The sequence below is a fragment of the Cervus canadensis genome, chromosome 13, assembly GCF_019320065.1.
Source record: "Cervus canadensis isolate Bull #8, Minnesota chromosome 13, ASM1932006v1, whole genome shotgun sequence".
In the NCBI taxonomy this organism is placed as follows: Eukaryota; Metazoa; Chordata; class Mammalia; order Artiodactyla; family Cervidae; genus Cervus; species Cervus canadensis.
Genome location: NC_057398.1, coordinates 5,360,749 through 5,385,199, shown reverse-complemented (window position 1 = coordinate 5,385,199; position 24,451 = coordinate 5,360,749). Strand labels below are relative to the sequence as shown.

The 24,451-nt window shown below is 53.4% G+C and overlaps 1 protein-coding gene across 1 annotated transcript in view; it reads left to right on the top strand.

The window, feature by feature from the left end:
• PLXNA2 (plexin A2) overlaps positions 1-24,451 on the top strand; it is a 228,887-nt gene that overhangs the window by 175,613 nt on the left and 28,823 nt on the right. Inside the window, exons 13-17 of the mRNA XM_043485126.1 lie at positions 12,666-12,817; positions 18,963-19,080; positions 21,344-21,480; positions 22,381-22,548; positions 22,679-22,772. Coding sequence (XP_043341061.1) covers positions 12,666-12,817; positions 18,963-19,080; positions 21,344-21,480; positions 22,381-22,548; positions 22,679-22,772 — 669 coding nt within the window. The remainder of the gene's footprint in view (positions 1-12,665; positions 12,818-18,962; positions 19,081-21,343; positions 21,481-22,380; positions 22,549-22,678; positions 22,773-24,451) is intronic.

The window sequence follows — 24,451 nt, the reverse complement described above, 5'->3', positions numbered from 1 at the left end:
CACTAATGACCTCATTTTTAATGTGATTATCTCTGTAAAGACCCTGTCTCCAAATAAGGTCTTATTCCGAGGTGATGGGAGTTAGGGATTCGACATGTGAATTTGTGGGGGATAAAAATCAACACAAATTCCCAAAACAGAATATTCTGAGCAAAAAAGAGGAGATGCCGTGGTTCTAAGGAATTGATTCAGGCATGCTAAGGTTAGAAGCTATCACATGGATAAATTGGTCCTGACTCAGGCAGCCGGGGGATGCAGCTGGCCTATCCCTGAACATTGGCCACCTGGCAGAGGCTGGAACCTACTTCTCCCAAAGGGCTTCAGACAGAGATGTGTAATTTGTGACCGTTTGCAGCTGTCTGCTGTCAGGAAAGAGGGCTGCAACAGGGACCTAGACCTCCACACCTAACAAGAACACCAGTCAGGCCAAGGACCTGTACAGATGAGTCACACTCACAGTTCCGGGAGTCTTACTAATAATAGCTTTTCTTTAACAAGACACTACTATGTGCCAGAACCCATAGATTCCGCATACCTGCTCCTTCTTATTGCAATCCTGCAAGATGACTGTAATTATCTCCATTTAAGAGTCAGGGAAACAGTGCTTAGGGGAGTAAATAATTTGCCCAAAGTCACACATCTGATTAGTGGCAAGACAGATTCACTGGTGCCTCTTGACTCCAGAATGCAGACTCGCCGCACCTTTTGATGCTCCTTCTCTTGGCCAGAGGGCTAGAGAAGTATTCCCTGGCTGTGCATGTTCACCCCACCCCCAAAACATCTGTGCCCAGGATCCAAGTCCCCTTGGTCGGTGTCAGGAAATAAGGACAAACTGGGGACATTGGCTACTCTTTTAAGTCTTAAAATAACCTTCCCCTGTCTTCCTAAAGATAATTAAGTCCACACTTATTTCTATGAGTGGGGGAGAAAAATGGTAGAACATTTGGGGGCACTTTTAAGTGTAGGGTGATCACTTCTTGTGTATCCAGGGGAGGTGTTACTTTAATTGCATGTGGTTCTTAAAGCTATCAGACTGTTCAGTTGGTTTCTGGTCGTATCTATCAATGGGATGATGGTCACAGTGAAAGTTGCTCTCACAAGCATCTCAGCTGAGGGGAGAGCTCACAGGCTGGGGCCCAGGCAGTTCATGTCTGCAGGTAAGACTAGAGATCAGGGTGAAATAAAGGCAAAGCGGGCTTGGGATGCAAGGGACAAATGCCCAGTGTTGGGGTCCTCCGGGAGTGACCAGGAACCTACACCGTTTGGGTACCAAGGGACACTCCTGTGTGCCTCTGACGTCCCCCGCCACACTGTCCAGTAATGTCACACTGGGGCCAGGTCCTAGGAGAACTGGTTTTGCAGTGGTCTCTCCCTTAACCACTTTGTCGCTTTTCCGTATAAAGTTGTCAACTTCAGTAACTCCCCACACCTCACTAGCCCACTGTTAGGGAATATCAGTTCTGTTTAACATTATCTTAGGTATGTGTAACCGGGAAGGAAAACCAGTTGTAGAAAACTGCCAACACTGCCCTCCAAAACCAGGCATAAATAATGGTTGATGCGCTAGAAGTTTGAGATGATTCATTGCTCTTGATTCCTCCTGCTCTCCGTTTGCCCTAATATTTTAAAGCAGATCTTTTTCCTGGATTCTCTCAGTTGCAAATGCTTGTGTGAAACTGTGTGGCAAGCTGGATCCCTGGAAGTATTTATCTATAAGGCTACACCGAGTTTCCGCGGGAAAAGACAAGAGCCACCTGCCCAGGGCGAGAGCGACTCGCTGCAAAGTTCCCAACAAATAAATAAATAAGTCAGCCAGCTTTCCTGAGAAACAAGTCGGCCCTCTGATCTCCCGTTCATTTATTTGCAGGCCTCATTAATATAACATCACTGCAACAAACAGCTAACGGGGGATGGTGTCAGGATGAATAATGGAGTTACTCTGCTGAGATAACAATTAGGTTTTCAATGTACTATCAGCTAAGACAGAGCCGGCAAGGATTCGTGCCGGGTAGAGAGCTGGTGGCGCTGATGCTATAGATGCCCGCAGAGCTCTTCGGCTGGGCTCTGCCATGAAGGGTGTGCTCACGCTTGCTCAAGCGCACACACGCCCACGTCCACACGAAGGTGTGGACACGCGAAGGTAGAAAAGGACGTGACAGTCTGCTGTCTTGGACTCAGCATCCAGGTGCCTTGAGGAGCCAGGCTGGGGTCAAAATTTGCAGGCACAATGCCCTCTAAAGTCAGGAAAACTCTGAGCAACAGGAAAGGAGTAAGCGGGTGAGTCTGGAGAGGGCTAACTGTCTCCATGCCCACAGCGTCCTCCCTGGCCCGTCCTCATGAGGCGGCAGAGCCCTCCTGAGCCCAACCTCAGACACAGCAGCTTTTGATACAAAGTGTAACCGTCCCCTGGGGCTGCTCCACCCTGGGTGACTCCCCTGGGACCCTCACCCTTGGCTGTGTCGGGAGGCTCTGATGTCTTCTCTCCCATCTCCCCTTAAGAACACAGCCTAGGGTGCTGACAGCCTGCTGCAGACATGGCAAGAGACGCACAGGTCCGTCAGAGATGCAGCCAACACCGTGCTGGGCAGTCTCCACACCTGGCTTTTCCCTGCCACAGCTTGCCTCTCTGCCCCTGCCCTGAGTCCCACCAAGAGCAATACCCAGAGGATCCACTTGCGTGGGACACTTGTAAACATGAAGCCACTTTGGGGGAAATATCAATAATCTCAGATATGCAGATGACACCACCCTTATGGCAGAAAGCAAAGAGGAACTAAAGAGCCTCTTGATGAAAGTGAAAGAGGAGAGTGAAAAGTCTGGCTTGAAACTCAGCTTTCAAAAAATGAAGATCATGGCATCCAGTCCCATCACTTCATGGCAAATAGATGGGGAAACAATGGAAAGAGTGACAGACTTTATTTTCTTGGGCTCCAAAATCACTACAGATGGTAACTGCAGCCATGAAATTAAAAGACGCTTTCTCCTTGGAATAAAAGCTATGAAAAACCTAGACATTATATTAAAAAGCAGAAACAGGACTTTGCTGATGAACATCCATCTAGTCAAAGCTGTGGTTTTTTCAGTAGTCATGTATGGATGTGAGAATTGGACCATAGAGAAAGCTGAGCGCCAAAGAATTGATGCTCTTGAACTGTGGTGTTGGAGGAGACTCTTGAGAGTCCCTTGGATGACAAGGAGATCCAATCAGTCAATCCTAAAGGAGATCAATCCTGAATATTAATTGGAAGGACTGATGCTGAAGCTGAAACTCCAGTACTTTGGCCACCTGATGCGAAGAACTGAATTATTGGAAAAGACCCTGATGCTAGGAAGGATTGAAGGCAGAAGAAAAAGGGGACGACAGAGGATGAGATGGTTGGATGGCATCACCAACTTGATAGACATGAGTTTGAGCAAGCTCTAGGAATTGGTGATGGACAGGGAGGCCTGGTGTGCTGCAGTCCATGGGGTCACAAAGAGTCAGACACAACTAAGCGGCTGAAGTGAACTGAACATTTTTGGAACTCAATTGATCTGGCTTCTGCTGAGATTTCTTAATCATAGAATAGTAATGAGAAAAATGATAGCTAGCACTCACTGAATGCTCACCTGGGACCTAGCACTGCTAACTTATCACTGTCTATATATTATCTCATTTAGACCTTATAACAACTTCTATGAGATGGAAGCAATCATCATGAGCCCCACTTTACAGATGAGGAAACCAAGGTACTATGAAGGGTGATACACTTCCTAATGTCACACTGCTAGTCAGCTTTAGAACTAGGAGTTAATCCTAGCTACTTGACACCAGCACTCCCATGTTTGACCCTGTAGCATCCTTCATCTCTTTCCTGGGCTCACTTAGACAAACAGAACTGTCAATCCACTGGGCTGGGGGAGGGGATAGAGTGGGTACCATGTGTGTCATGAAGCCTGCTGAAGAGATGGGAAGCAAGCCAGTGGTCCCCACCCAGAGCATCACTTGGGGAGACTGGAATGCACAGGCAGAGATGACACCAGGGCAAGCCTGAGGGGAGTGTGGGCATTCACAGGGTCAGGGCCAGACAGCGGGGAGGAGGGGAGCTGAGAAGTTCGCAGAAATGCTGGCTAGCCAACTCCAGAGCTCCTTGGAGAGCAGCAAGTGTGGCCTTAGCCATGGGGGACCTGCACAGCGGGGCTCCCGGGGCTGGGGCGTGAGTTCTCATAGCTGATGACCTTGGGGCTGTGGCCCGGCAGGACGCTGGTAGCTCAGGCAGCGTGGTGGGGAGGCTGGAGGCACCGGTTAGGTGGGCCTGGCTGGGCTCTGCCACTCACTCTGTAACCTTGAGCCGGTTCCTTCACCTCTCCAGGACACTAGTCCGCATGTGTAAAATGAAAATAATGGCAGCAGCTCCTTCATAGTTTGCCGTGAGCTCTAAGTGAGATATAATATATAAGAAAGTGAAAGGGTCAGTCTCTCAGTTGTGTCCAACTCTTTGCGACCCCATGGACTGTAGCCTGCCAGGCTCTTCTGTCCATGGGATTCTCCAGGCCAGAATACTGGAGTGGGTAGCCACTCCCTTCTCCAGGGGGATCTTCCCAACCCAGGAGTCAAACCCAGATCTCCCACGTTGCAGGCGGATTGTTTACTGTCTGAGCCACCAGGGAAGCCCAATATATGAGACCCCCGGTACAATTCCCGCCTCATGATAAATACTTAATAAATGAAACAAATGGTAAACAGGCACCATTATCAGAATCTTCAGTAACCTGGGGCTGATGCCCACTTCTGTCTCATCTCCCATCATGTCTATCCAGGTGGGAGATATAAACAGAGAAGACAGGGTCTCTAGGATGGGAGCCAGGCTTCATGAGGCTCCCACCATGAAGGGCTTCTCCTGTGACTCCTTAACCATCTACCCGTACATCTGCCCCAACTCCAGCCTCCAAGGCTCTGCCAAAACCCAGAAGTGGCCCAGCCGGCGCTCCCCAGGCTGCCCAGGCCCTGGGCCGCCAGCATTCCGCTCTGCTCCCGGCGCGGCCCCGCAGAGCTCCCCAGCTGTAATTAATCGGCCGCATCTGCTCTTGCCCTTGGGCGGCTTTGTGGCACAGTTCCCTCCGAACTGTTCAATTAGCGGCTGCAAGAATCAGGGCGAGTGCAGCATCACGGCGGCTGTTTTCCAGGTCAGGGCACCCACGGTGGGAAACAAACATGACACAGTCTGGCAGGAATACAGATTGGGCTGGGGTGCTCAGGCGTGCAGCAGGCTCGGCTGGGCTGCGGGCAGGTGAGGTCTGAGGAGGTGGGGGAAGTGGGTCCCTAAGTCAGGGATTCCTGGCGACTTTTAGAGGACCTGCAGGAGACAGGAGTCTCCTGATTTGTCCTACCACCCCCCGCCCCATCTTTCATGCCAGCCTCATCCCATATCCTGCCGGCCTGCTCATCCAGGCCTACAGTGGGCAGATGAGGGGCATGGCCCGGGCTGGGGCCAGACCCCTTGATCCTGGCACGATCTGTGATTGCTTCTGGGACAGGGCTGAGCGGCTGCTGGACTGAGCCCTCTCTCTGCCTTCATGTGTTTCCCACATTCTCCTTCTGAGCCCTGCAAACAGACAAACCTAATTCTACAACCAGTTAAAAAGCCAATACTCTTAAGGCCAGGTAATAACACAACTTTAAGTCTCAGTAGGATGCAACTGGGTCTTGCCTGGTGGCTCAGATGGTAAAGAATCTGCCTGTAATCCAGAGACCCGGGTTCTATCCCTGGGTCGGGAAAATCCTCTGGAGAAGGGAACGGCTATCCACTCCAGGATTCTTGCCTGGAGAATTCCATGGACAGAGGATTCTGGCGGGCCACAGTCCGTGGGGTCTCACAGAGAGTTGGACATGACTGAGTGACTAACACATTTAAAGGGTTCCTTGGAGTTTCCCTGGTGGCTCAGATGGTAAAGAATCCACCTGCAATCCAGGAAACCCAGGTTTGATCCCTGGGTCAGGAGAATCCCATGGACAGAGGACCCTGGCAGGCCACAGTCCATGGGGTCTCAAAGAGTCAGATACAACTGAGCAACAGAGCACATATGCATAAAAGGTCATTTAGGGAAGAGAGACACGTAGGGTGAGAGGTGACTAAAATGGGGAAAGGAATTCCAGGGAGTAAAATAAGCATATGGGAAAGAGAAGGGCTTGCCTCCCCGTGCGGTTTGCCCAGGGCCTGCCTAGCCAATGGCGTGTAAGCCCGCGCTAGGGGAAGTCATTGGCACAGGCCTCCCTTGCAGCGAATCAGCAGGCCTTTGCTCAAGCCGCAAGCCTGCTTGGCGTTTCTTTCTTACGCTCTCAGAGGATGCATGGATATCCAAGAGTCCAAAGAAAAGCATCTGAAATGATCAAAGGGCCTGGAAAACAAGAGCTTCCAACGCACGGCTGATGGAATTGCAGAAGCGCAGACCAGGGGTGACTTAATTGCTGTCTTCAGTATCTGAAAGAGGTTTGATGAAGAGGCAGCTGTTCAGTCCTCCATTCGAGGAGAAATCACAGCAGAAACTGGTGTGAACTAAAGTCAGCGAGATGGCAGGAGGAACCTGATGCTTCTGATGTGAAAAGACTGCCCCACTTCCAAGCAACACCTGGGCACCTACCTCCATCCTTGCAGCGGTCATTCGAGAACACGGGTTGTCCTGGAATCTGCCTGAGCCCAGCGTTTCCCAGAAAGAGAGAGCTGGGGACAGGTCTTGACAGCTGCTCTGTCCCAGGCAGCGTGCTATGCATCAGGTTACTAAGACAAACGGAGGAGGTCCCTGTCCCGAGAGAGTTATTGTCTTATGGAGAAAAGACAGAGAGTCCAGGGTGACCCTTGCTGTCAGGGGTGTTCACCATGGCAGTGGAGGTGTAGGCAAAGGGGCTCCTAAATCTGCCTGAGATGGTTAGAGAGAGACTTTCTGAGGGGGTGTCATTAGCAGAGCCTCGTGTGACGGGTAAGCCTGTGTTGGCATCACGCTTGACGGGCAGAGGGAACCGTGGGTCAGAGGCACACGGGCTTTAGACCCTGTACCCACGGGCGCCCCCCACCTCCCCCAGGGAGCAGGCATAGTGCAGGAGAGAGTGGAGCCAGAACTCGGGGAGGGGACAAGGGGCGCACAGTGAGAGCCCGCAGAGAACATGGGGGAGCCCCTCGGTCGCCCCCTGCACCCCACTCAGCAGCTGCCCTCTCCCCGCTCCTCCCCTGCTCCTGGCTCTGCCTTCTGGGGTCCGCAGAGAGTGGACGGCGATCCCTGGTCCACGGTATGTGCTGCAAAGCATGGAGCTGAAATGAGTCCATGTATAAAGATCTTCCCAGCTGATTTCACAGGATTTCAGCTCCCTCCCCCCTCTCTCCACACGCCCACTACGCGCACACACACACACATCCATCCCAAACTGTCAAACCGTTTGTTTGCGTGGGTGGTTCATGCAGAATTACTTTCTTGAAAGAACCCATTGAGTTCATAACGCAATGCCCCATCGACCTCAGAATGGCCAATAGCCAGGGGCAAAGAAGTGACGAGAGGGAAGAATGAAGGCCATTTTAGACAGGGCCACTGTCCTCCCAAATTTATTCTGGGTGAAAGGGCGATGTCTGGCTCTGAACATGCTTCTGCGGGGAGCCCCGAACCCGCCAACGCCAAGGCCCCGCCCTGGGCGGCACGGCCACGCCCCTACGGGCTTTCTCCAATTAGCCCACAAGCATCTCTCTCCGCCCTGGGTCAGCCCACCAAGCACCATCTAAGTTATGCATTCCCTGGACCGTATGTCCTCTTTGCAGATAAATAGGAAGATGCCTCCCACCTCTAGGCTCTCTCCACCTCCACCATCCCATGTTTTTGTGGTCTTAGAAGACACAGGTGCAGGGGAATGCTAGGAAGGAAACGGCCAACTATCACAACCTGTTCTCAAAACCATCATCATATTAGGGACTTTCCAAGTGTTGTCTTATTTCACCTTCACAGCGTCCCTGCGAGGCAAGCACTGTTTTCTGTTTTCTGATGAGAACACTGACAGTGAAGGTTACCTAGCTTGTAAGTATCAGAATTCAGAGTCTGACCCCTTCCCGAGCTCACTCTGTTCCTGCCGCAGACACCACCCGAGCATCAGGTCCCCCTCCACACCCCTGGGCCGCCAGCAGCCCAGGGCCCATCCGAAACTAGAAGACGAGATGTTTGGACCTGGCTGCTCCCCTGGCCGTCTCTTGGTTCCCCTCTGACTGTGGGGGACTCTCTTCGCCTCACCTCTGTGGGAGGTTAGCGCTCCCTCCCCTGTGGCCCCACACCTCCTCCCAGATCTGGAAGGCCTTCCTGGGAGCTCTACAAGCAGTAGTCTGGGACTCCACCAACTTGCCTCCCTGTAGACCCACACGGAGAGGCCAGACGCGGCTCCCGCGGGGACCAAGCTTCCTGGTGCCAGGCCGGGTGCCCTGCCATCTGTATTGAAGAGAGAGTCTTGGAGGCAGACTCCAGGGTGAAGCCCTGCTGGGCCTGGGGCAGTGTCCTGAAGACTCCTATTCACGCCCTCTCTGGAGAATCCATTCTTTTCCTCCAAGTCTCCCCTCCAGAGCCTCTCCTCCATGCTTGGTCCTGGGGAGAAGTGAGAGCCGGATGGCCGGGATGTTACCACCACTCAGACCCTGACCCTCGTTCTCAGAGTCACCCAGAAGCCCTCAGGTGGCAGGTGGTGAGTTCCACGGGACTCCGTCTCTGTTCCGCTGAGCCCAGACCTCCACCCTGCCTCTCTCTGATTTTCAAGTCAGCGGGGAGAGCAAATGACACAGGCAAAGACACAGAGAGCGTTAAAGTGCATTGTGTGTCTAGGAACCCCTGGGCTCTGGGTAGCACTTGGAGGACCCAGAGTGAGGTGGCTGGTGTGGTTGAAGTTACTAAGATCAGAAAGTGAAGGACCAGGCCGGGAGTCAGGGACTTTGCCTGGACAGTGGCCAGAGCTGTTGAAGATTTTAGGAGCAAGCAACCAGTCCCCAGATCAGGTATGTGTCCGTGACAGCCACCTGGCCGTGCAAGGAAGTCAGATCTCACAGAAGAAGACTGAGGATAGTGTGACAGAGAGGACACAGATGCGCTTATCACCTCCTCTGACGCCAGAGCGGGGCACGGATTCAGAAGACACCTGGGAGCCAGCACCGATGGTCCCTGTGTGTATTACACTCGGTAGGGGAGGGAAAGGAAACAGATGCTTGCAAGATCCCTAGCTGGGTGCACGGTGATTCCACTCACCTTGAAAGAGGATCTGGGAGGATAATCAGGTTGGGGTGGAAGGAGGGAAAATTAAGAGTTCATTTTCAGACGTGGTGAAATTTGAGGTGCCTGAGGGACATGCGTGGGGAAGTCGAGGTGTCCAGTAGCAGTTGGATATATGGATATGGAGCTCAGGAGAGAGGTCTGAGCCAACAATATAGGTTTGGAAAGCATCCGTAATGGAGGCCTTGGGAATCCTCTTGCAAATCAAGTGCTCACCACCTCATCTGTGTTTTGGAAATCCAGATTTTTGTTCATCAGTTTTGTCTTAAGCAAGAAAAGGGAAGCTCCACCCCATGTAAGCCCAGGGCACAGTGACTGCTGAGTGTTCTGACCCTCAACTCCTTCACCGCCTCCCTGGGTGCTGGAGGCACAGGATATAGTGTGTACTGTGTGGGGAAGACCCACAGGGACCCAACACTCCCCAGCCACTTGCCCCTAACCGGTGAGGATGAGCCAAGTCTGGATTCCAGAAGCTCTTAGCTTCTGGGTTAGAAGGGCTCAGACTTGGGTCTCCACACTCCTAACTATCCATCTCTTTGATGTGTCTTCATACCAAGATGATAATGCTTGCTAATAATGTTGTTAAGTCTCCCATCTCCAAACAGCATAAGCTGGCTACAGTCCACTATAATCCCCGAGGGACCATGCCTCCACCCCAGACCCTTGAAGGTCACTGCAGTGAATTCCCAGCAGGAGGACACTGCCCCGTGGACCTGCCAACACCACAAAATAGCCACAATACCATCCCCACGTGCTACCTGCAAGACCGAAATATTTTTAGGCTTTCCAGCAAGATTTCATTTCACAGTGTTTCTGAAAGGTTGTAATTAACTGCCGTGAGCAAGAGAATGTATTTTTAAAAATACAAGTTGGGGAAAGAGAGCAAGCTGATCATCACAGTTCTGTCAGGGTTTTCAGTAGGTTCCTGGCATCCAGGTGGCTGAAGGAGGGGAAGGCGGACCAGCGATGCTCATTCCAAGCTATTGGGGGAGAGCGCTGGCTCAGATTTGCTCAGTGGTACTTGCTTCCTCCTGACACTCTCCTGCAGGGTCATGGAGGCCACACTTTACTGTTCCTCCTTACAGTGTCCATCTCCCAGAGCCCAGGAGGCCCAGGGACCTGCGGAAGTGGCACCAGGGGAGGGCGGAACAACCAAGATCTCATGTTGGTTATTTTTAGAATCCCTAGAGACAGGAAAGCCATGGATCTACAGGTTCCTCCTGCCAGCTCCTTTCTTTCCAAATCGCCCTGACTCCCCCCACCTCCAACCCCACACCCAGTGCCCAGAGATGCCTCTGGGCACCCCCTTCCCTCCCTCAGGAATTTATCCCACGAATCTTATTTATTTTTATTCATCAGTTCAGTGCAGTCACTCAGTCGTGTCCAACTCTTTGCAACCCGATGGACTGCAGCACGCCAAGCCTCCCTGTCCATCACCAACTCCCGGAGTTTACCCAAACTCATGTCCATTGAGTCGGTGATGCCATCCAACCGTCTCATCCTCTGTCATCCCCTTCTCCTCCCGCCTTCAATCTTTCCCAGCATCAAGGTCTTTTCCAATGAGTCGGTTCTTCACATCAGGTGGCAGAGGATTGGCCATAAGGTGGGATATTTTATTCCCAGAGAATGGAGTCAGAGCCACAGACAAGGTGACCAGGGCAAAAGGAGCCCCGAGATGAGAGAGTGCCCGGCCTGGGCCAGGGGGACGGCCGGAGGCTTCGCCATCTAGGGTCTGCTGAAGAGCCTGGGAGTCTGACCTGGCTGCACGGCCTGCGTGCGGGAGCCCAGGAGTCAGCGGCAGTGAGGAGGAGGCCTGGCCCTGGGCCTCACCCCTGCGCCGTCAGCTCCTCCCTGCTGCTCTCGCCTGGGTGCTCACGGCCAGGCTGGAGTCCTCCCGCATGGTGCTCACTCGCTGACAGAGAGCAGGGCCCCCTTGAGAAAGACGGGCGGGAGGAAGAGTCTCCAGAGCCTTGGATACCTTTTTCACCTGCGCTCACCGCTCATCACTGCCCAGAGCCCATCTGGAGGTTTCTAGTGGACTCTTGGCTTTGTCCTGCCCTCCTTGCCTCTGTCCCTCCCTTACTGTCTTGTCTTTCTAAATGTGCAGTGAAAAAAAGCCCTGAACATTTTTTTTCATTTGATCCACATATATAGGTTGTATGATCTTAGAATAAGACACCCTGACTCTCCTTCCAGTTCCGAAATTCTGTGCTTCTTGCCAGGGTTCGTGTCTAGCTTCCTCCTACTTTGGATAACTATGGACCTTGGAGTGGGAACTTTGGGATCTGTTGGATCCCAAAGAGCTGCATTTTTCCTGGAGCTTGATTCATTCTCAGATAGAAATTTACATGTGAGGAGAGCCTGATTCTGCAAGTTCCTTTTCCTGTTGCATCAAAGTAAAATCAAACAGTCAGCATTTGGTGACTGAATTAAGAAATGAGTGAATGATCCTGGCTACTGGGAAGCCAGCAAAATTTGGAAAATCAGGAAGCTATTTCTCTTTGATACTAGCACCAATGAGTTACAGGATTTTTCTTTTTTTGTGTGTGTGGAATAATGTCAATTATACTTTCCGTCTTTGAACATCCCCTGCAGCGGCCCTAATCAGGGACTCCTCAGATCTCCCACGGCTTTTCCTTCAAATCTACCTTGTCACTGAGTACCCTGCATCAGCGTTACTTATGGCCTCCTTGTCTCCTCCTCCTTGACCACTAAGTTCCTCGAGAGCAAATTCCCTGCTCTGTTCATTGTTGTAAACTCAACAGAGGCTAGCACACGGGCTGGTATGTCACAGTTCAGTTCAGTTCAGTCCCTCAGTCGTGGCCGACTGTCTGCGACCCCATGGACTGCAGCACGCCAGGCCTCCCTGTCCATCACCAACTCCTGGGACCTGCTCCAGCTCATGTCCATCGAGTCAGTGATGCCATCCAAATGCCATCCTCTGTCGTCACAATTACAGAGTCCTTGGGAGTTGACAGAATGTCCCCGGACACCCTCCATGTGGGAGCTTCCAGGGTGAGGTTGGTTAGAGAGGATGATCCCCTTTCCCACCTAAAGAGGACTGAGGTTCAGGGAGATTCTGAGACTTGATTACAGTCAGGCAACTAGTGAATTCAATCACTGCCTTGAGCCCAGTACTTTCTCGTAATTTCTTTTTCGTAAGTGGATGAATGAATGAAGGCATCACTGGATGGATGTCCTGAAGAACCAATGCAGTGGGTACAACTTCATTGTCGGGATGATGACGTTGGGATCCTAGGCAGGTTGGAAAGTGGCGGAAACACAGTTTCCCCCCAAACTCCAGGTGTCCCAAAGCCTCCCTGCGGGGAGGGAAACGGGTGCCCCTGCCCGTCCTTCCGTGACCAACTGGGCTTTCTCCTCCCGCTTCCCTCCCGCAGATCCTGACGGTGTCTGGACCTCCTGAAGGGGGCACTCGAGTGACCATCCATGGCGTGAACCTGGGCCTGGACTTCTCGGAGATCGCCCACCACGTGCAGGTGGCGGGGGTGCCCTGCACACCTCTGCCGGGGGATTACATCATCGCTGAGCAGTGAGTCCAGTCCGCTCAGGCCCACCCTCTCCCCCTGCCCCCCCAAAGCCTGGGGGAGACGCGCCCCTCTCTGTCTCCTCTGGGACTGCTCCAGGATCCATCCCCCGTCTCCTTCTTCCTCTGGACCCCACTCCCTGAAGCCTCCCTGGGGCCCTCTCCTAGAGTGTCCTGTTCTGTGTGATTTCCAGTTCCTTGGCTCCTCTGGCATCAGGGCTCCCGGGGCCAGGCCGCCCCGCGGTTGGTCTCCGCCTGCCCACTGGCTGAGCCGCCTTCCCGTCCCATCCGTTCTCCTCCTCGCCTTCCCCCGCCCCTTCTCCTCCGGCCCCCCGTTGGAAGGCATCCCACTCGGTGGGCTGCGGGCAACAATTTGTTTGGCTCGTGGGGCTCTGACAGCAGCTTAATCCGAACAGGGCCTCCGCTGGAGCAAATTCATTTATTTCACTAAGGGAAATGTCAGCTGGAAATTAGAAAATAGGCATGTAGCGGCGGACGGGCGAATGGGGCTCCCAGAGTGACATATGTTCCCATTTGGGGTGCTCATTTGGCAGTGGCGGCCGCTGTGGAGTCAGTGGACAGGAGGTGGGCAGGAGGCTGGGGGGCTTCTGGGGGTGGGAGGGCAGCGGGAGTGATGTTTCCCCCGCTAGGGAGAAAGGGAGGGGGCCGCCAGGGTCTCCTGCACGATTTCTCAGGTGGAGTTGGGCCACGTCACCCTGGGTTCAGCGGGCTCGCAGCTCTGCAGGGGGCACTGGGAGCCTGGCCGTGAGCAGGGCTTGGAAGCCGGGTTCTCCCCTTAAATGCCACCCCTTGCAGCCTCCCTCAAGCCAGCCCTGAGTAACAACCAGAAAAGTGGCGCTGGCAACCGTAAAAAAATGACAGGGTGTCTTTCATCAGCACTTAGGCTTTCTCCTCCATTCTCTCGCTTCTAATCAGTAAGGACTCTGAGAGGTAGACACTGTTAGCACCATTTTAAGAGCAAAAGACTCGGAAGTGAAGTGACATCCCCCCAACTCCTTCAACCCCGTTCACTCAGGACATTAAGTGGCCATAGAGAGTTGGAACTCGGGTCTCCTAAGTTTTGGTTCAGGCCTCTTGCTGTTCCCTAACAGTCAGGGGAGACTCCTGGGTAAGACTGGCCTGAAAAATCCCATGATCCGTCAGCGTGTGGTTTTCCGGGTCAGAGGCTGTGATTCCAGGATGGCCAGGGCAGGGTCAGAGTTGAGGGGTGAGTTCCGCGACTCTGGGGACCCCTGGCAGGGGAAGGAGAAGCCGCCTGATCCTTCGGACCTTCAGATCCTGCAGACCACCCCTTCGCTTTCAGCCTTGGCCCTTCAAGGAGTGAATCGTGGAGGAGAGACTGGCCGGGTCTACAGGAAAGATATGAAGAAGAGGCAAATGGGGAAATAGTATAAGTAGCGATTCTGAGCCGGGGGCGGGGGGAAGCTGGCGGGCAGGAACCAGGAGTCTGCCGAGGTCCTCATGGTCAGACGGTCTCTATAGAGCCCAGCGCCCGGCCAGACCCAGCTAGACACTCAGTCACACTGAGCCCAAATCCGCCTCGGCCTCATGGACGTGCCTTAGGCCTCTGGACACAGGCTGAGTCTCCAGCTTGGTGAGATACCACAGTACTGCAAAGGAAAGGGTTTGCGGGAGACGAAAGGGTAAGGCTTTGAACGGAGAGGTGCTGGCTCTTGGGCAGCTGAACATGGAAATAACCTGAGATCTGGGATTCAAAAGTCTTCTAAGTCCTGCCATCTACTCCGGGCAGCCCTGAGACCATCTCTCCAACCTTCATTGGCCTAATGGAAACCATGATTCCTACCGCATGGGTTTGGGGGAAGAATTCAGTAAGATGAAAATGAGGAGACCATAACGTGCCATGGGTACATCAGGAAAGATTGTTCCATCTTTGAAATCAAATGCATCACACTCACCCAGGTCTCCAGGAAAGAAAATTCCCCCAAAAACTGAAAGTGAGGATATGAAAGGAGCCTGGGAAGGTGAATGGTTGCCAGGGGTCCCTGCCAAGGCCAGTAGTCACCCTAGAAAACCGCCCCGGTCGTCTCCTTGAGCGCGGGGCAGGCAGGAGGCGGCAGGCGCGTTCCGCACCTCGGCTGCACGCAGCCCTGGCTTCCAGCCGTGCCAGACTCATTACTGCTCTCGAGGTTTCAGAGTTTGTTAACATCATTAAAGCCTCCATCCTGGGCAGTGAGCAGCAGGCACAATCATTACAGACGTCTGCGAGAGATGAATTTGGCTAAATAGGCCCAGTGCAGAGTCCCAGGCACGGGCAGGATTGGCGGGCACGGTAATGACTCGCCATATGCTTGTGCCACGCCATCTATCACTCAGCAATTAGGTTAATGTTGGTTAAAGGGTCCCGCTTAGTCCTGCAATCAGCGCCCCACAGGTCTGGGGAGGGCAGGATGACTCCATCACAGGACGTTTCCTGGGTGATGAGAGGCAGGTTGAGGCTGCAGCTCAGCCCTGCCTGAGACAGGGGCTCTGTATGAGACAGACTCAGCTGAGGTCCTCAGACCCGCCCCCCGTCTCATCCACTGTACCTACGAGCTCAGCCATGCCTTGATGGATGTTAGGTTGTTTGTGCTCCCCACCCCAAGGATGCGCGCTCACGGGGAGAAAAGCACCATCCATGCCAGTCTGCGGGAGGTGGTGCAGGCTGGGCCGAGGGCACTGGGCCGGGTGCCAGGAGCTCAGCTACTGATGAGCTCTGTGACTTTGGGCAAGTCCCTTGGCTCCATGATCCTCAGATGTCTCACCTGGAAAGTGGGTCTGTGGAAACAGATCTCTGCAATCACTTGTACGGCCCCTAGGATGTCAGAAACGATCACCTCTAAGCCTCATGGGATCTACAACTCCCATCATTAGAAAGCGTTATCAGTGGCGCTAATGTGAACCCAGAAGCCTGCTATCTACCGGGAGGAGCCAAGCCATCAAATGTGGAAGCTAACTGTTACAGGGTTATTTAGTCTAATTTCTCATTTTACAAGGGGAAACTTTAAACATCCTGGTAATACACAGGGAGACTGACGCTATCAGGGATGCTAGGAGGGAGCAGGGAGACAGGGAGGTAGGAGGCCCCCGGAAGTCTAACCACAGGAACTTTGCTGACCTGTAAGGCCTGAAGGAGGAGGCAGTGCCCACACCACTGCCTGTGGTTATCTCCTGCCAGGGAGCGAGTGGGTGCAGCTGGTTAAGGCTCAAAGCCTTAGGAACCCAGCCAGGTCTTCCCTACCTCGCCACCCTCCACCTCGGCCAGCAACCTCAGCTCCACCCTTGGACAGCCACCGTGTCCACCCTGTCCCTTCCACGAAACCCACAGAGAGCGTTCCACTGATTTTCGGGTGGTAGAGTGGAGGAGCATCAAAGGCATGAGCTTTGGAGCCAGGCTGAACCTGGGTTTGAATCACAGCTCTGCCACTTCCCAGCTCTGTGGCCATAGATGAGTCACTTAGCACCTCCGAGCCTTGGTTTCCTTGTCTGTAAAACTGCAGACAGTAAGACCCACCCTATAGGACATGGGTCTGAGGCTGACATGAGATCCTGGTACAGTGCCTGCCACACGCAGCTCAGTAAGCTGTAGCTCTTGTTATTATTGAGAGACTCCACTTTGGCTTGACCCTCATCCTCAGTATAACCCTCTGCACTCCGATCACATGGCAGTAACAGTAAGAGGTCCACTCAGTCAAGGGGGCCTCTCCATCCTTCGCTGCAAGCACTGGGTCCCGGGAATGACAAGGAAGAAGAGTGACAGGTCGTCAGAGTTCTCTACAACGTGGTCTGAGTCCTTAGCACTATCACCCAGTCCTCAGACCTACCAGGCAGACCCTTCTGCAGCCCACTGCTGCCCCCGTCCACTCCAGAGAGGGATGGATGAAGTAGAAGCCCGCTCCACCGGCAGGGAAAGGACTCGGCTGTGGGCCCTTCCTGCAGGCCAGTCCCTGGGCCCCCCATCACGCCCTTCCAGGAGGGACACTCAGAGCCAGCTGCAGGCGCTCAGCCTTGGGCCCTGGGGCAGCACCCTCTCCCCTCCGTCCACCTTCTCACAGGCGCTTGACACGCAAAGCTCACCTTTTGGGCCATGAGCCCTGAGCAAGAATATGTTCTAGAAAAGACAGTGTGCCAAGAGGCCCCAGTAGCATTGTTCACCCCCTACAGGGACAGCTGGACAGGCCATTCTAGGCCTTCTCCTCTCCTAGACAGGTCCCAGGAGGAACAGAGATGCTCATGACCTTCACGTGTTCTCACGTTTCCTCTTTCCCAGACTTCGAGCCCACCATGATTTCCTCCTGCTTTTTCTTCTCAAGGGTGGTTCCAGCACAGTGACCAAGGTGGGGTGAGAGAGGGACAAGGAAGTGCCGATGAGAAAGGAAAGAGACTCATCTGCTCCCTCCTCCTCTTGGCTCCCGCCTCCCCCCAACTTCCAGCAGAGAGCAGAGATAATCCACTGATGCTGCTGGAGGGTGCAGGGCGGCAGGACAGGATGGCAGGGACCCCAGACAGGAGCAGGCGCTGGGGCCCAGGAAACCCGATAGGAGGGGTGTTACTCTAAGCAGGAAGCAGCGTGGAAATAACCCCATGCAGTACCTTAAATTAAGCTTCTCAAATGCTCCGCTAGTGAGGTTTAAGGAGACAGTTATGTGTAAAATACTAATTGATCATCACTATCATCTTTACTGTGGGTTCATAATTAATTTATTTATTCTTGGTGAAAAGGAGGGGAGAACAGCCTTCGACATGCACCCACTACTGTCTTGTCGAACTTAATATGCTAAACGCAATAAGACAGTTATTGCATGTTAAGTAAATATTCACCAGGAGTGAAAGTACTTATTTGGGATTAACTGTTATGAAGGAGATGGAGATCGGTGGCATGCCGTGTGCGCGAGCACGCCTCGTATTTGTTTAATGCAAGTTTTATTACATCGAAATGAAATCTCTGTTTAGTTACCTTCCTTCCTAGAGAAGCTGTTGAGATAAGCATCACTCAGTTAAACACGGATCTTCCCCACCGTGCCTGGATAATGCTGAGGATTACTGGAGAGGGGTCTGTTTTTCTGGTTCCCCACTAAGCCAGCCTACCAAGGGCACCAGGCTGCTCTGAACTCTAAAATGGCATTGGGAGGAGGGTTTCTCTTTACCGAACCTGGTGGGGCCCTTTCCCACCCACCCCATGCCTTAGGATTCCAGGCAAGAGGTTCCCCCTAAAATCTGATTTCTTCCCTTCCTCCCATATGCTCCAGCTGCTGCCCACTCCTAGAGGCAGCCGTGGCTAAGGCAACCAGTCTGTAACTATGCTCGTTGTGACTTATGTCAGGCACCAGGGAAGCCCCCACCCCACGAGGGGGCATCGATTTTGCACAGCAGCAGAGAGAGTGCCCCGCCCCCTCCTCCCTCCAGCTCTCCTGTGAACGTGAGACGTGACTTCCAACCCCGGGGCTGGTTGGCCGCCTCGCCCACCAGCTTCCTGCGCTCAGCCCTTGATTAAGTGGGAGTCCGGTGTCGACTGCCGTCCTAATGAACTCATCCACCTGCCACCCCGTCGCCTGCTGCTGCTGGACGCCGCTGCTCTCACTCAGCCGGGAGCTCCGGTTCGGGGAACTCACTCTCTGGCCGGATTATCTGTCCCCTCACTGCAAACCACAGGGAGGGAAGAGAACCACACCTGAGTCAGCTTGCCCAGTCAGTCCCCAGTCCTGCTCCTCGGGCGTGTTGAAGTGTTGGCCTGTCGCTGCCCCTGCCTTGCCAGCTGCCCTGCCCCTCGATCTCTCTGCAGGACGTTAGGTTTATGCCACGGATACTGGGACAAGACTCAGCGCGAAGCCCTGCGTTAGGCACTGGGGACTGCAGGCTTGTTCACAGAAATAGGCAGCATAGCGCTTTGAAGGGACACAGCTCTTTAGAGATGAGCTCATCCACACTCTCACTGTGTGCATGAGACTAAAGCCCAGAGCGGGAGCGTCCTTGACCCAAGGTCACACAGCCACACGGTTGAACAGGCTGTCTTGGTCCAGCCCTGGTGTAAGACTGTGTTGAGTTATTCACGGTGACTGTGGTGGGGTGAGCAAACGGGCAGGAATGCCAGCCGTCCCCAAATCTCTGACGGGAAGGTTTGCTCTCTCCTCAGGATCGTCTGTGAGATGGGCCACGCCCTCGTGGGAACCACCTCTGGGCCTGTGCGCCTGTGCATTGGCGAGTGTCAGCCGGAGTTCATGACCAAGTCCCATCAACAGTACACCTTTGTGGTGAGTCCTGGGGCTCGCGCTGGGCTCTGCTGCTGCTGAGTCGCTTCAGTCGGGCCCGACTCTTCACGACCCTCTGGGCTGTAGCCCACCCGGCTCGTCTGCCTGTGGGATTCTCTGGGCATGAATACTCGAGTGGGTTGCCAGGCCCTGCTCCAGGGGATCTTCCCAACCCAGGGATCGAACCCATGTCTCATTGGCAGGTCGGTGGGTTCTTTACCACTAGCGCCACCTGGGCAGTTGCTAGGCTACAGGCTCCCAGAAAGTGCACATTTCTCTCCAGACTTCTCCCAGGAAAGTCCCACCCTCCCCTTCCCAAGCCAGTGCCTCCAGGCTTCTTGTAGACTAAGTAGGAGACTAGAAAGGGAAAAGCCTGTCTTTCCCGGGTGAGTCGAGTTCATGACTAACAATGCTTATTCGGACACTTGGGAGTCCCAGGGAGCCACAGGTCAGGGTTCTGAATAAGCAACATCAGACCTTTCTTAGAAAGTGGATCCTCAGTGCAGGGTAGGGAGGGGCTGCCCTTTGTCCCACCAATGTGATATCTTTGTCTAATTCCAGCCTAATGAGGACAGATAGCCTGAGGGACCTAATTAAAAGGGTCTATATTTATCGACTTGCTTTTTTTCTGCCAGGGATATTGTAAGAAGGAGTTTAGAGGAGCCACTTGAAATCCTGCAGGGACGCGTGTCTCTGTGTGCGACCACGGAGAGGAATATAAGAGTGAGCTGCTCTGTGTATTGGTGTGTTGCGTGCACATACACACATACACAGCCCTGAAAACACTTCTTCACACCCAGGCAACAGGTGGAATCACAAAGGCTTTCTTTACTCCTACTGAAAACCCTCTTCTGGGGCCCAGAAGTCCCTTCTCTGACACCTAACCAACATTGCTTTATCAAGTTCTTCATTAAAAAGTGTTGACACCCTGCAGAGGGGGTCAAACCAGCCTTACTCAGAGTATTGAAAAATTAGTAGATCACAAAATTCTCTTCTGTCCAAAGCATTTTACTGCTGATTTTAGGTATTCCAGTCTCTACCTTGTTAGCTCAGCAACTCCGCCTTATCCTTGTGCCAGTCTTCTCTTGGGTTGGAGGGTACCACGGGCTTCCCAGGTGGTGCTAGTGGTAAAGAACTGGCCTGGCAGTGCGAAGATGGAAGAGGCGTGGGTTCAGTGCCTGGGCCGGGAAGATCCCCTGGAGAAGGACATGGCAACCCCCTCCAGTACTCTTGCCTGGAGAATCCCATGGACGGAGGAGCCTGGTGGGCTACAGTCCACAGGGTCGTGAAGAGTCAGACACGACTGAAGCGACTTAGCACACACGCACGCACACACACGTGCACGGCCTATACCTGCAGCCCACCTCCCCCGTCTGAGAGGGTCTTATGTGAGAAGGAAACTCAGAAAGACTAGATGGAGAGAGCGTGGTAGAGTGACGAGCAGGAAGGGCTCCAGAGACCACATCGCCCTCCTCCTCTCTTGACAGAGTGGCAAGCAAGACTGATTGCCAGCCCAGACTGATTCAGAAACTTGCTCCAGGAGTGAGTAGAGCTTGCTTGCATCGCGTCGCTAGTGAGTGGCTAGTACAGACTACAGTTCACATTGTGTGGTTGCTCAGTTAAATGCACTTCCCACTCCACTCTGCTGCCCACTAGGCAAAATCAGTTTCTTGCTGATGCATTCTAGGCCAATGACATTTCTTTTAGGCTTCAGGGTGATTGTTACAATTTAATGAGCTTAGTAGGACATCCCAACCCACCATGGGCCATCCTCCTGGTGAAGGTCGGGGAAGCCAACATTACTGACGAGTGCCTGCCCCAGGCACCCTGCCGTGCCCCTCTCGGGCTGAGGGAGGGCTGGAAGGACGTGAGCCTGGACCGTGAACGGAGACTCTTGGTGGCCCAGTCCAGGCAGGGATGCTTTATTCAGCCTTATCGATTTTGTGCCAAAAAAATCAGTACATGCTCCAGATAGAGAAGCATTCTCAATTGTTCTCAATTTGTAAACTAATTGGTAGATTAGTCAGTGTCATCTCTGCCTTCCCATCAGTGTTATGAGCAGAAGACTCCCCGGGGAGTTAATTACTTGCCAAACGTGGCCTTTCTGCCTTCCCTGGATATGCCCGGAGCCTCTTCTTAGAAAGGGTCTCAGCTGCAGGGTAGGCAGAGAGTTTGAAGTTTTCTCCCTTCTGTCTTTAAGTCTAGCCTGGGTTACTCCCTTTGGGCAAAGCCTGAGCCATGATCATGTCTCTGCTTCCTCCCAAAGAACCCTTCCGTGATGTCACTCAACCCCATCCGAGGGCCTGAGTCTGGAGGCACCATGGTGACCATCACGGGCCACTATCTCGGGTCTGGAAGCAGCGTGGCCGTTTATCTGGGCAACCAGACCTGCGAGTTCTACGGGTGAGAAGGGCTTGGGGGAGCTCTGAGACTGTTCGTGTGTAGGCTGTGCACACATACATGCACATGCATGTGCATGTTCACATATATGCCTGCCCCACCATCTCCATGGTAGGCGTCAATCCTAGCCCCAAACCCTGTTCTAGTCGCTGTGAGAAATGCCTGCCAGTAGTCAGTTTGTATCGCATCATAAGGGCTAAATTGTCCTACGAACACTTGGAAGTGAGGACCAGGAGATCTGCTCCTGAGGAGGGCTCCCGGGAGCGCTCAGTCGCCATCAGGATCGATTGTTCATTAGGTCCCCACCGTGGTGACTCCAGAAGCGTGGCCTCTGTCCCCACGCCACGCGCAGACGCCTCCTCGGAGCATCTCGCGTGTGTAAAAATTGAAACCTACTATTTGGCAGGTATTCCAATGAGACACTGGGGATGTAGAGAATCCAGAGAGAATTCTGAAGGGATCCCTAGATGGGAACCCAGCTTGCTCAACCGCATCCTGCTTGGATCATACACTGCCTGAGGCCAAGGACTGTGTTTTCTGTGTTCACTTATCTGCATTGTAGATACTCCATGTATCAACTGACCGACCAGCCTCCAAGCACTGGCTAAATAGTCATGTTTTAGAAAAATCCAGAAAAACAGGAGTTCCCTCAGAACCCAAGGAGCCCTGCCCCTGCCCCACCTTCTCTAACCCCCTTCTCCAGTTGGCTGCCTCCCTAATCCGACCAGAGTTGGAGCTCAGGTAGAAAGAGACACTGATGTAGTGTATGACACTAAGGTACATTCCCTAGCCTGGAGTAGAACAGGAAGACGAATCCACCCTTCGACTGGGGGAAAGCCTCTTCTCAGGCCAGAGGCCACCCCGCTTGCCTCGGCTCCTGACCCTCCTGCGGTCTGCCTGCAGGCGGTCCATGAACGAGATCGTGTGCGTCTCACCCCCGTCGTCCAACGGGCTGGGGCCCGTCCCCGTCTCCGTGAGCGTCGACCGGGCCCGCGTGGACAACAACCTGCAGTTCGAGTACATAGACGACCCCCGAGTGCAGCGCGTCGAGCCGGAGTGGAGCATCGCCAGGTGAGGCGGCCGGGCGCCCAGCCGCCGCGCCCGAGCCCCTTCCACCCCAGTGCGGCTCCCCGACTCCGCGGGGAGCGTGGGGGCGGCTGGAGAGGGTTGCCGCCCTCACCCAGCCTCTGCTTCTTCCCAGTGGCCACACACCCCTGACTATCACAGGCTTCAACCTGGATGTCATTCAGGAGCCAAGGATCCGCGTCAAGTTTAACGGCAAAGAATCTGTCAACGTGAGTACTGGCGTGTCCACCTGGCCCTCAGGAAATGCAGCCGTGGGTGTGTTTGGCAAGGTGATGGGGTCTGTATTAGCACTGGGGTCTTCCACTGCCAGAGCCGAGTCCGCAATCATGTCCCCAAACACGTGGGTCTTGCAGTAGTCTTTATAATTACAGTATAACCGTTTCTCGTCAGAAGGTCACGACTCTGTGGGCTACAAGGGCACGTGACTCCTTATCCCAGCATGGCTTCTGAGCCTCAGATATGGTGCCAAAGGGCTCCTGCTTTCTGCCACGTTCCCTTCGAGGTCTGATAAGAGGAGTATGAGAGGGTGAAGAAATTCTGGCTGCCGATCCAGATGTTTTCGAATTAGAAATAGGACGCTGCCATCTATTAGCTGTACACCCGTGATAAAGTCATTTAACCTCTCTGATCCTCCCTTCCCCGGCTAGAAATGCTGATGATAAGACTCTCCTCGTGGATCTGTAACGTGCAACAAGGCTGACACTTGATAAACGCTAGTCACTGCATGCAGATAATTCCATCGTGGTTGCTAAGATGATCAAGCTGAACATTTCACTTCACTCTCCTGGGCAGAGCCATGTAATTTAATTTTTTTTCCCCCACTGTGGATTTTTGTGATGTTAAAAAAAGTTCTCTCTCGTAAGAGCAGAATGTCTGCGATGTTGTTATAAATTTTTTAGTTTGTTCTGCTGGCTCCATCTTCCTCTTTTCAGTCAATATGCTCTGAAACATTATTGTATTCATAATTACAGTCCAGGAGATGCTGTTATGGCCATCATTTTTCACATGAGTTACTATTATTACTGCTTTGACCTTCTGGAGATTGACGAGGCTGAGATGGAGATGGAGAAGGTGGTGTTGGATCGACCCTGTTTTTCCTGACACATTCCCAGCATGCTTGAGGCTTCCCTGGGAAACACAGAAATATACAAAATGACAGACTGCCAGAAGGCTAGATCTGGAAAGGTCTCAGAGATCATCTGGTCCAAACTTCTCCTTGTGTAGCTTAGAAAATAGGGCCAGAAGGGAGTAATGACTTGCCCCCAGACATGAAGGTGGCAGGTGACAGGGCCAAGCTCAGTCCCCAACATCTGAGTCTTCGTAACTAGACTATGTGAGATGCTGGTGGGCTTGACGTGCCGTCATGCCAGAGACATGGGACACCACTGTGTCACCTCCAGCACCCATCGTGGTAACAGTTCCGTGGGCTAGACGAGCACGTGACTTGTGTCCCAGTGGAGAGCTTGATAGCTGAGCAAAAGAGACTGTGTCCCCGCTCCACTTCTAGACTGAGGCCACAGCCCTCCTCCACCTGCCTACCGGCTCTAGGAACTGGCCAGCCTGGGGAGGGGGCACAGTCCCTCCAGGGTCGGCAAGACCCCAGAGGTCAAAGCAGCAGAATACAGAAAATAAAAGACACAGTTCGTCTAGTACAGAGGGAATGTTGTAGGATGAGTCCATGACTCATCACGAAGGCCAGCCTCCAAGGCTACATCGTTAGTCCCCAGGAAGCTATCTGAAGGGAAGATGGAGCTGGGAAGGGCCCCCAACAGCTGACATCCTTCTGCGAATGCTTGGGTCTTGGCTGCCCTCCCCAGGACGCACTGGCAGGAATTTCCCCAGCAGTTCCCCCCGCCCAACCCCCAGGACCTCAGTGCTTCAAGGAGTT